At 36.8% G+C, this 13,151-nt stretch overlaps 1 protein-coding gene across 3 annotated transcripts in view; it reads left to right on the top strand.

The window, feature by feature from the left end:
• Window positions 1-6,739, top strand: part of GABPA (GA binding protein transcription factor subunit alpha) — a 33,195-nt gene extending 26,456 nt beyond the window's left edge. For all 3 annotated transcript variants that reach the window (XM_045196882.3, XM_024562669.4, XM_024562677.4), the window contains exon 10: window positions 3,996-6,739. In XM_045196882.3, coding sequence (XP_045052817.1) covers window positions 3,996-4,224 — 229 coding nt within the window. In that variant the 3' untranslated portion in view covers window positions 4,225-6,739. The remainder of the gene's footprint in view (window positions 1-3,995) is intronic.
• The last annotated feature ends 6,412 nt before the right edge of the window (window positions 6,740-13,151 follow it).

The following is a 13,151-nucleotide window of genomic DNA, read 5'->3' as shown; positions in this document are numbered from 1 at the left end:
GGTTTCCTGACCTGAGTCAGAGCTCACAGGTGAATGCCCTTTGTCATCAATCACTGAGCTCGTCACATTTCTGGCCTTTTGGTTTGTGTGATATGTTCCACAATTTAAAAGGTTAAAAAAGAGTTTCAAAAAAAAAAAGGGAAGACATTACATTCTTGAAAATACAGGTATTGTGTATCTTTCACTTCATTTTAGAGGGGAACAAATGGAATGAATTATTACATGGTTATGTGATTTCATCTAATAAATTGAAGGAACTATTAGGTAAAATTAAAACTTAGGTGTATGTACTTTTTATCACCTCTTACCAAGAAACATAAGATTGTACCACCTTAATTTCCCTCCTCGAAATACAAAGCTACTTTCTTTGTTCTTTTTTCTCAAGTGTCTGTTTATTACAGCCTAACATGTAGAAATTCTCTTAAGAAATTGAAATGCCAGTAGCATTTAAACTGAATGACAAGCATTTGGTGGTTTGTGCACTGAGATCTAAATTCTGTATTAATGTATTGGCACAAGAGGAAGCACAAGGCCATGGCCAATATGTTACATCTCTTACTGGGAAAGTGAACATAACTATTCTATTTTTGCTGTTATGCGTTTAGGGAAAGATGACATGATTTTCGGTGTATAAGTCAGTCATTTCACTAATGGACTCAAACTGAGTGACTTCTACAACAAAATGCTGCCATATATGGTAGTTTATACCATTGGTACTTTTGCAAATGTTCCTTTTGTCATAAATCACTAACAGCTCTCTGTCAATTGGGTGCCAGTGGGCAGTATTATTTTAAAATAAAGGTTTCACAGTCTGCCAGCCCAGAAGTCTTCACTTAACTATTATTGGAATTGGCAGAGCAAAGTGGTAAATAAAGTCTGTTTTCTAAATTAAATGTAACTCCTGCTGTATTTCCATCTCCATAGAAAGCAGCAATAAACTAGTCTCCCAGAGCAGAAATTTTCAATCGGTACTACAGGTATTTTTACAACATGCGGTACCTGTTTTAGTCAGCGTCACTGACCCCTTTTACCTTAGATGGTCAGAAAAAAAGATGACAACAGTCGGCACAGTAGTGGTCCAGTATGAATGAATCAAAATTATACTTATTTTTTGTCATACCAACAAAAATATATTTTTAGTGTGTCACAGAATTTTAGTAATTAGTTTGTATGTCCCATGAGATGCAAAAGGCTGAAAATTACTGTTCTAGAGTGCTTTCCCCAAATGGAACCAATGTAGGTTTAGAAACATTGTTTCTTTTTTAAAAATATTTTATTGATTATGCTATTACAGTTGTCCCATTTCCCTCCTTCACTCCACTCCCTCCCACATTCCCCCCCTATAGTTCATATCCATGGGTCATACATAGAAGTTCTTTGGCTTCTACATTTCCTATACTGTTCCTACTCTCCCCCTGTCTATTTTCTACCTACCATATATGCTACTTATTCTCTGTACCTTACCCCCCTCTCTCCCCCTCCCCCTCCCCTGTTGATAACCCTCCATGTGATCTCCATTTCTGTGGTTCTGTTCCTGTTCTAGTTGTTTGCTTAGTTTGCTTTTGCTTTTGTTTTAGGTGTGGTTGTTAATAACTGTGAGTTTGTTGTCATTTTACTGTTCATATTTTTCATCCTCTTTTTCTTAGATAAATCCCTTTAACATTTCATATAATAAGGGCTTGGTGATGATGAACTCCTTTAACTTGACCTTATCTGAGAAACACTTTATCTGCCCTTCCATTCTAAATGAAAGCTTCCCTGGATAGAGCAATCTTGGATGTAGGTCCTTGCCCTTTATGACTTGGAATACTTCTTTCCAGCCCCTTCTTGCCTGCAAGGTTTCTTTTGAGAAATCAGCTGACAGTCTTATGGGAACTCCTTTGTAGGTAACTGTCCTTTTCTCTTGCTGCTTCCAAGATTCTCTCCTTCTATTTAATCTTAGGTAATGTAATTATGATGTGTCTTGGTGTGTTCCTTCTTGGGTCCAGCTTCTTTGGGACTCTGAGCTTCCTGGACTTCTGGAATTCTGTTTTCCTTTGCCCGAATGGGGAAGTTTTCCTTCATTATTTGTTCTAATAAGTTTTTAATTTTTTGTTCTTCCTCTTCCCCTTCTGGTACCCCTGTAATTCGGATGTTGGAACATTTAAAGATATCCTGGAGGTTCCTAAGCTTCTCCTCATTTTTCCGAATTCTTGTTTCTTTATTCTTTTCTGGTTGGATGTTTCTTTCTTCCTTCTGGTCCACAGTGTTGATTTGAGTCCCAGTTTCCTTCGCATCACTATTGGTTCCTTATACATTTTCCTTTATTTCACTTAGCATAGCCTTCATTGTTTCATCTAATTTGTGACCAAATTCAACCAATTCTGTGAGCTTCCTGATTACCAGTGTTTTGAACTGTGCATCTGATAGGTTGGCTATCTCTTCGTTGCTTAGTTGTATTTTTTCTGGAGCTTTGATTTGTTCTTTCATTTGGGCCTTTTTTTGTTTTTTTGACTTTTTTTGGTCTGGGTGAGCCTGTTATGTAGTAAGGGGCAGAGCCTTAGGTGTTCGCCCGGGCGGGGTAACGCTGGTCGATGTGCTGTGACGCTGTACGTGGGGGAGGGGTCCGAGAGGGAGTAATGGAGCTTGCTCCACTCTGCCGGTTTTCAGTCACTCCCTCCACTACCCACAATCCATTTGGGCCCTTCTGGTGATGCTTCCCAAGTGGGTGGGTTTGTGCACGCTCTAGGCCCCTGTGGGTGTCTCCAAGGAACTCTCCTGTGAGGCTGGGAGTTTCTCCCACTGCTGCCTCAACCCCCTCAGGTGTTTTCAATCAGTAGTTTGAGGCTTTATTTCCCTGAGCTGGAGCCCTGGGTTGTGCGGTCTGTCACCCCATCCACCAGCTGCTGCCTCTCCAGCCAGCTGCAACTTTGCCCACCCCGCTCCACAATCCACCACCTCACTGGGTCTGCCAGCCGCCGCCTTGCTGCGAGTCCTCTCCACCCTGGCTGCCCGTCTCCGTCCCTCCTACCGGTCTGGATGAATGTCTCCTCTTTATCTCCTTGGTTGTCGGTCTTCCATACAGTTCAATTTGCTGTCAGTTCTGGTTGTTTTTTGTTTTTAAATTGTTGTCCTTTTGGTTGTGTGAGGAGGCACAGTGTGTCTACCTAAGCCTCCATCTTGGCCAGAAGTCAAATTGAAACATCTTTCTTAATGATGTCTTATTCTCTGGGGTTTTTTTGTATTGTCTCTTTTAGCTCTTTTCCTTACTTTTGAGGTTCCCTGTCGGATTTGGAGAATTTCTCTGAAAGGAAACCCTTTACATATTAACATGATGAAAGTGAAGGCATGGTTACACAATATAGGATTTTGTTCAGGACAGAAAAGAAGTAGACATTCCAACAGTCCATAGACTGTGTACATTAAAAATTTCTTCATACTATATGGATTCTTAATCATTAGCATAGCTTCTGTTTAATAGAGGACTATTTGCCAGTTATTGTGTGCTTAACCACTTTGCAACGATAATCCTTTTAATCCTCAACAGTTCAGAAGAATAAGTACTGTTTTTAACCTCCTTTTATAGATGAGGGATAAAAGATTAGAGATCAGGTGGCTTTCTTCTGGGCACAAATGAAATAAGATGCTGGGTTTCAAGTCTGAGCATTCTGACTCTAAGCCCTTGTTCATAGGTTCTATTACTGCTCCCAGGGTTTTTTATTTTGCTTAATAATGTTTTTTTTTTAATAAGTGTTTAATCCTAAGTGTGGAAAATATGCTTTGAAATTTAGTATGTAATGTTTTGGAGTACTGAGCATTGGAATTTTAGTAAATAATGTTGTGAGGTTTCCTTGGATAGTAACATCACGTATTTCTGTGTAACTTCAGTGGTAGCTGCCGTTATGGAATGTGCAGTACTCTACTAGTCTTCTGCTTACAGAAGTCTGTGAAATCTTGTAAAAAGTCCAAACTCGTTATTTTTTATATAGTGCTCATGTGTTTTTCTCTTTTTAAAGATACTACTATGATGGGGACATGATTTGTAAAGTTCAAGGCAAGAGATTTGTGTACAAGTTTGTCTGTGACTTGAAGACTCTTATTGGATACAGTGCGGCAGAATTGAACCGATTGGTCACAGAATGTGAACAGAAGAAACTTGCAAAGATGCAGCTCCATGGAATTGCCCAGCCAGTCACGGCAGTAGCCCTGGCTACGGCTTCTCTGCAAACAGAAAAGGATAACTGAGCCCAGGACCTTCTGGGGTTTCGAGGTCTTTCTTAAATACCAGAGCAAGTATTGATTGCTCTTACCTTTATTACTGAATTTGAATCTTTCATTTCTAGACTGTACAATCTGATGCATGATTTTTTTATAAATATTTCATACTCTTGTGAATTTGGATCTTTTTACTTTGAGCATATATTTTAGAATATGTGTGTGTTAAAGGGTCACCACAATGGCTTCAGTATGAAGGGCAGGTTCATTGTGGGATAATTTGTTAACAGTCAGGAAAGCTAAACTGGTCAGTATTAATGTCTAGCCCTACCAAAAATTGCCAGTAGCATCTGAGGATGAAAAATAAATGAAGTATCTCCAGGGAACAATCTGGCTTAACTATTTTTGAAAATATAACTGTTTCCCCTCTCTGCTGCTTTAGATGTTGCTTTACATAGAACCAGAATGTGGAATTTCCACAGCTAAAGCATGTGCGCCTGTTTCACCTCATCAGGCAGAGCTAACACAGTCGTGTCAAATAAAGATACAATCCTAAACTGCTGAGCTAACAGTATCAGGTGTGTGAAGCAATGCCTGTCTTTGCAAACGGGGGACATGGAGCAGTGGGCTGGCAGAAGAGCAGTGCTGAAGAAGGAGGTCCAGGCTTCAGTCTGGCTTAACTCAAGCCAGATTGAAGGATTTCTATATAGATTATTCATAATGTCAGGCCAAGAATTTAAATTATTCTAAAAGGCATTTAATTTTAATAAACCAACTATTACAAAAAATTTGAAATGATCTCTGTTTTTCCTGTCAGAGATTTAAAAAAACTGAGAAGGTATAACTCAGCCAGAAAGGTGGCTTGGTTTGGTTTGTCTTCTCTCTCTTTAAAAAATTACCCTTTAGTGCCGATTATTATGCAAAGCAGTTTATATAGTCATTGTGTTTCTGATGAAATGAAGACTTTAAATCAGTCAGCAGTACTTTACCTTTCAAGATATTAGTAAATTACTTGCAAACAGTAATAGTAAAAAGGAAATTTTGACCTCCAGTACAGGCAGTCTTAAAACAAAATTTCCCATTTATTTAATTTTTTCCTTTTGAATATTTATGTGCGTGAGTATATAAATATCTATGTATATGTCCATTTGATTATTTCCTATATATATAGGTACACACATATAGGAAGACTGTGCTCAAAAGGAAGGATATTTCAAAAGGTAATAATTCATTTTTATAAATCTTAAAATATTAAATAATTCATATATATGAACCTCTTTACTTACCACAAGCTAACACTAACAAAAGTGGCTAGAAATGTCTTCCTCTTTTGCTCGCTTGCTTGCTCACTTTTCTTGCTTTGGTTTTTTTATTGTTATTGTTTGTTTTAAGGTATATATAAATCCTGATAGGAGATACTGGCACATAACTTCTAATCTTCTTGTAGCAGAAGATTGATTCTAAAATATTCCTTTATGCACCTTCTCCCTCACCATTTACTTTAAATTCATCCCTCTAAACAGCTTTATAAGAGAGTTAATGCTTTTGACTAACTAGGAGGAGATGGCCGTGGTAATGCAAGCAAGGTGACAGTTAGCACTTGCTGCTGTCAGGACTAAGTAGTGGTTTGGGATGAACCACAGGATGCAGGGCTCTTAGGAACAAGGAGGGATCCATGATCTCTTTGTCTGGTAACCTCAGATAACTAAGTGCTGCACTATAGGACTACAAAGTGTACTGTTGGTTCATTTATACTATTGTATTAAGTCCTTTAAGACCCTGGAGGTAGATAGGTAAAAAAGAATAAAATTTGTAACTTCCCATTTTCACCTTTTTATAAACTCATACCAAATAGACTGACAATTACTAGGTGCGGTGATTGCAAGAATACCTGAGTAGACTAGCACTATGAAATAATATACAGAAGCTCTAGTTTCAGATGACAGATAGCTAAAAAGAAGGTTTTGCACCATCCATTTATGACCTGGGGAGTTGACAAGTCACGTATAATTTAAAAAAAATAATAAAGTATACTATTCTGGTATATTATCAAGAGCAAGAGCTTAAAATACTTGACTTTTAAAATACTTTTTGGGTGACATTATGTTAAAATTTTAGCCAGGATGGCAGATTTCCTTTATAGGTATGTATATATTTTTTTAAGGCAAGGAACACCTACATTTATTTCAGATTCCTAAAGTCAAACTGTTTTTTTCCCTTTAAGCATTCCTCAGATGCTTTACACACACACACACACACACACACACACACACACACACACACCCCTCCCCCCCCTCCCCCCGTCCCTTTTCCTCTCTGAGCGGTTTTTTATTTCTCATAATGCAAACAGAGACCATTCTCACATGTGATTGGCTGCTCTTCTTCTTTGCCTGTCTTTATCATTTTATGCACCATAACATAGGTAAAGTAATGAGACTAATTTACCCAGTTGATTCAAAAACTTCTGTTACTTTGTCTCAACTTACAGAAACTATTTTCATTATCCTTACTGAAGTTCAGTTACCAGAAAGTCAGGTAGTCTTTTTCCCTTATTAAAAGATTATGAAAGAAAATATAATTCACACTATTCATTCTTCGTTTATGTTTTTATGAGTGAATTTTCCATAGGAGAATTTACAGTATATTCAAAGGACGAAAGATAAAATTTTTGGCCATCTTTTGTATAAGTACAAGAATAATGAAGTGTTCACTTTTACTTTAAAACTTATTTTCCACATAAGGTTCTCATTGAGCCACTTTCATGGGTGTCTAGCTAGCTTAAAGTTTGGAAGTTTGTGTTGGCACCAGAAAATCAAATTAGGCAGAATTGCTATGTGTGGTTGATCCTCACATGAATCAACTTACCACATTCATTTTTGTATCAATCTGTGTCAGTTAATTAGAAAAAACTGTTTAGTTGTTTTTCTCCTCTGATTAATGGTGAAACTCAAGTATATTTCTTTAAAGGATTGTACCTCCAAATATTTTTTGCAAGGTTTGCTATTTTACATATTCATCATTTTATGCTACTGCTTTTTGAAAGGAACTAGTGTATCTTTGAAATAGCACAAAAATATTTTTAAATTCATAATTGCAAAACAACCTGTGACTAACTTAATGTCTTCATATCTACAGGGTGTAAAAATATTGATATTCAGTGATAATTCACTTGCTGCCAGAAAAAAAAATTCTCAATTTTTTGTAAAAGGGAGGAGGATTTTTGCATACATTTTTACTCTTTAAATAAAGACACTTATACTGTCATAATAACAATTATGTATTTCTTTGTGGTTTTTATTTTTTTTGTAATTTTACATAAAACAGTTATTTTCTATTTTTACTCAGATAAAAATATTTGTGCATAAAATGTAAAAATAGTAAAATGAGAAAAATAAAACTATTATACAGTATATTTCTGTGCTGTTAGAAGTTTTATTTCTGCAAACAAAGAGTCTCAAATCACAGGGACATTTGGTTGGGTGAACACATGGAGAGGTCCACATCTGATGTCTGTATCATCCCCTCGTGCCTTAAAACCGCCAGTTTGTGAAGAACCAACTCCATGAACTGAAACTGGGTGATGGAGTTTATTTTAGTCTTCTAAAAAAAACAATGAATGAAATCTTGTCCACAAAGCCAAAGCATTGTAGAATAACAGAAGGAATGCTAAGATAGGTGCTTCTCAAAAGGTGAGCCAATGATGGTTAAACTAGAAATTCTTAGTCAAGTCTTTAATTTTTTTAATTAAAAAAATAGTAATAACTTGTCTGTGTTGGCTAAGTAACAACAAGATGCTTCAGCCAGGACTGAAGTGGAGAGGAATCAGAGGAGACAGGAGAAAATGACTTATTCTTTTGTTTATAGTCAAGCAGTGGCCAGACTTGGATGTACTTAAAAAAGAAATTATGCTTCGAGTGAGATAAATTGCTTTAAAAACACAGTTTAATTTTACCTAGTTTGAAGTGATGGAAGCTATCAGGAAACCAGTGATGTATGTTTGTTCTCCCCAGACGCTGGGTTTTTTTTGTAGGACTAAAGCTTAATTTGCAAGCCAAACACATGTTAAAAATGCTTGCTTTTTATTTCTGGTAAACCAACTGATTTAGAACATTGCTTTTAAAATTTTCTGAGGTGAAACCTTTTTATTTCCAATTGGTCACAGATTGAAATTTTTGTAAAATAAAAAGCAAATGAATTAAAAGGGGAGGGGGGACATGGAGAGCTTTTTAATGGATACTTTCAGTTACGCCTGATGAAAAAGTCATGGGGCTAGGTTGCACGACGGTAAGTGTACTTAATGATAGGGAATAGTGCACATAAACATGGTGAAAATGGTAACTTTGTGTATTTTACCAAAATTAAAATCGTTTTTAACTAATCAATTCCCAGAATTTTAAAAAACCGATGTAATTCACCAAATCAACCATACAGGGGTGGGGGAACATGGTCCTCTCAGTAGGTGCAGAAAGTGTGTATAATGACGTTCAACAGCCGTTTATGATAAAAACGGAGCAAACCAGAATTAGAAGGCAGTCTCCTTACCCTGACAGAGAGTATCTGAAAACCTGCAGCTCACATCATGCCTAATGGTTTGTTTTTCTTCCAAGATGGGGAGGGCAAAGGGGCATCTGTCACCATTTCTCTTTAGTCCTGTACTGAAGATCCAACCTATGACATAAAGAAAGAGAAAAAGCATACATACTGTAAGATTAAACTCTTTGCAGAAGACATGATCAAACATGTTAAAAATCCTAAAAAAATAGTTAAACTACTATAATTAATAAGTGAGTTTAGTAAGTTATAAGCTCAATATACAAAACTCACTTTTATTTCTACATACTAGCAACATATAATTGGAAATGGAAATTTAGAAGCTACCATTTACAGTAGAATTAGAAAACAATAATTAGAACAAATACAACAAAATTTGTGTAAGGCTTGTCCAATGAAAACCACATAATTGGTAAGAAATGAAAGAAAACCTGAGTGGACGGAGATACACCATAATTGCAAATTGGAAGACTCATTTATAAATGGTAATTGTCCCTGAATTGACATATAAATAATGCAATGTAACTAAAAATTCTGGCATTTTTGTAAACAAACTGATTATAAAATTTATGTGTAAGTGCAAATGACCCAGAATAGCCAAAACAATTTGAAAAAGAAAAAATTACAGAACTTGGACTATTTATATACAGCTTTGCTCCTTGGAAAGTAGTGGGATACAGTATTGAGACAAAGGTAAATGTGAACCAGTGAACAGACTAGAACCAGAAAGACTCACACTCACATGGCCTGTTGAGTTTTGATAGGTGCCAAGGTAATTTCACAGTTTTTTCAAATAAATGTTAGAACAAGGATATATTTATGGAGAAAAATGAACATCAATTCTTATATCACATAAAAAATTGTATAAAAAAAGGGATCATCAACCTAAAAATAAAAGCAAAAACTCTTAAAACTTAAAGGAATAAAGCAGAAGAAAGTTTTCATGACTGGAATAGGACAATACTTTTTAGGTAAAACAAAAAGCAAAGTAAAAAGTGAAATGTCAACATCTTTAAAAAACCTTTGTTTTTTGAAAGATACTTCTAAAAAGTCAAAACACTGAGAAAAATACTTGCAATACATATATCTTACAAAGTTCGTATTTTAAAAATACATATGGAACTCTTTTAAGACAGTGCAATAATATATGGCCAAAAGACTTGAACAGACACTTCAAAAATATATATACAAGTAGCCAGTAAGCATATGAAAAGTTGTTGGGCATTATTAGTCATCAGGAAACAAATTCAGTATTACTAAATGCCCATTATAACTGCTAAAAGTGAAAAGTCTCACACCAAGTATGGGCCGTGACAAATGAAGATCACACACACTGCTGGTTAAAATGTAAAATAGCACACTACTTTGGAATAGTTTAACACATTTTTGTCACAACCTAGCAATTCCAGTCCTAGGCGTTTAGCTAAGAAAGAAAGCCACTGAAAGTCTTCCACACTAATGTTTATAATACAATAGCTTTATTCATAATGGCCCCCAAATGTCTTTCAACAGGTGACTGATGTTGAATAGACAAATTGTGGAATAGTCATACAATGGACATACCACTCAGCAATAAAAAAAGACTGAGCCCAAGGGAATTTTGAGGCTTGGTGACCACATCGTACATTTTGATCTGTTGGTGACGTGGATGAACAAGTTTGCCAAAACTCGTTTAAATGTACATTTAAAATGGGGCGAGGGGGGCGGCTATGTAAATTACAGTAAAGTTTAAACCTGAATTACTAGAGAAATGAAATTAAAAAGGTAAAAATACCCACTTTTAAAAAACTACTAGGTTCCACAGACATGATTACTCTGTCAAATTGCTATAATTGTTTCAGTGTCTGTCCTCAGGTCCCTGTGGACACATAGCAGTTCACAGAATGACACCTGCAGACCACGCAGATTTAGAATATTTTGTTGTTAAATAATGAGCGTCACTTTCAATTGAAGGATTATGTCGATGTTAATGGTGTATGCAAATTTTTCTTTCATCTGAAAACACTTCCATATCTGCTGATACCATCATTGATTTAGGGGATTTACTTCATGACAAATAACTCCTGGACTAATTTTACAAGTAATATAACATGAATAGAACAACACTTCAAGATAAATATAGAACAACACTTCAAGATAATAAATTATTAACCATATCTATGAACAACTCTTTAATTTACTTGCTTAGATTTGTTCTACTATTGCCTGTACCAAAGGGGAAGGTAAGATCTCCCATCGCTAATGTTGGTATTGCCTTTTTTGTGAATGGAAGGGTAGGATGCACTTTCCATTCACACATTGGTCAGTTCATTATTGCGTAGTTGAACCACAGTGTTTGAGTGACTTAGTGGTTAAAGGAAAAAGCTGTGCATGTAGAGCTCCATAGTTGGATTCTTCTGGTCTCTGATTTTAGAGAGAACTTATTTTAAAGAAAATTCTTTAAGTGAGAAAATATGCCCTGTTAGTTTGAAATCCACTAATCAGTTAAATGAATATAGAATACCTAAGTATGGAGAATATGTAAGGCAGTGTGTTATGGAAAGAGCCAGATGAAATAGGTTATAAGTCCCAGGTTTGCCACTAACTAGACATGAAATTTAGGCAAATCATTTAGCCTCTCCATATCCTTTCAAAGCTACGGCAGTAGACACATTTGCCTACAGTACAGATCTACTGAGGGGATTGAATAAAATCACATGTGTGAGAGCAACTTGCTAAATAAGCACAGGGGCCTGGAAAAGAAACACTACCCTCCAGAAATCCAGTTCTCTATTTTTGAGATTGGTGCTCATGTCACTTAATGATGAAATGAAGTGATAAAATGTTATAAAAATGGCCACGTATTGTTGAATGAATGAATGACCGAATGAATAATGGCTAATTCTGTTCACTTATATTGTGTCGAGCACTGTATGTTCATTCTCCTTTATCTCAACTGTTTAAAGTAGGTACTAGTATTGTCCATTTTATAGATGAAGAAAGAAGTTGAGGCATAGGGTGGTTAGACATTTCCATCAGGGTTACTTAAATAAGGGCAGGCTAGACTTGGGCTTTCAATTAGGAGTAAGTCCTGTCTCCATAGGAAAAATTCCTGTCACGTTTAACATGCTTAGCAAAGAATTGCAAACTTTGCATATCTTTCTCACTTCTCCTGGCTTTTATTTGTCTTATCCAAAGTGAGAAGTTTACATTAAATTTTTCTTTTCCACCTCTAAATTTGTGTAAGTCAGTAAAGTTTTACAAAATACTGTCTGTAAGATAATGGATGTAGGCAGTCATCACCAACAGCTGCTAAAACTATCTTTGCAAAGTTGGTGAGACATTTGATAAAGAATAAATAATCCTTGAATGCACTGACCAATCCTATCACAAAAGGAGAGAAGACTAGATATGTACTGTGTAATGTGATGTATTGACTATTCTTGCCAAAAATTAAATTGAGTCTGAATCTGATAAATCCCCCAGATGTAAGTACCAGCTTATAGGCAGTACAGGCGCCACAGAAATTGTCATTACGTGGATGCAATCAGCAAGATACAAATAAAGATGACATAAGGACAAAAAAAGTAATGAGGAAAAATCAATTACAGAAGAAGAGGAGAATGTACAGATTAAAGAGACCTGAGTCTTATTTTTAAAATTGACATATTATTGATATACATTGAGGTATCCTTTAAAATCAAATGAAATGTGTGGTCTTGTTTGGATCCTGTTTTCAATAAATAAACTTAAAAAATTGAGGCAATCAGGGAAAATTGAAACTGGATATTTTTAAAATATTAAGGAATGAGGGTTTCTGGCCAAGGTGGAGGCGTAGGTAGACACACTGTGCCTCGTCACACAACCGAAAGAAAGACAAATTAAAAAACAAAAAAGCCCAGAACTGACAGAAGATCAAACTGTATGGAAGTCTGACAACCAAGGAGATAAAGAAACACTCACTCAGACCAGTGGGAGGGGCGGAAATGGGCAGCGGGTCCAGAGGACTCTCAGCAACGCAGAGGCTGGCGGACCCAGCGAGGTGGCGGATTGCGGACCGGGCGGTCCCACATTCGTGTGGGGATACACCGAGAGGAAACTGGGGAGCGAGACAGACCCTGCAACCCAGGGCTCCAGCATGAGGAAATAAAGCCTCACACCTCTGATTGAAAACACCCGTGGGGTTTGAAGCGGCAGCAGGAGAAACTCCCAGCCTCACAGGAGAGGTCGTTAGAGAGACCCACGGGGGCCTAGAGCGTGCACAAACCCACCCACTCAGGAATCAGCACCAGAGGGGCCCACTTTGTGTGTGGATAGCGAGGGAAGTGACTGAAAACTAGCAGAGAGTGGAGCGAGCACCTTTGCTCCTTCTCGGGCCCTGCCCCACGTACAGCGTCACAGCGCAGCCACGAGTGTTACCCTGCCCC

The sequence above is a fragment of the Desmodus rotundus genome, chromosome 2 (genome assembly GCF_022682495.2).
Source record: "Desmodus rotundus isolate HL8 chromosome 2, HLdesRot8A.1, whole genome shotgun sequence".
NCBI classification, from domain to species: domain Eukaryota; kingdom Metazoa; phylum Chordata; class Mammalia; order Chiroptera; family Phyllostomidae; genus Desmodus; species Desmodus rotundus.
This window is presented reverse-complemented; position numbering and strand designations above follow the sequence as displayed.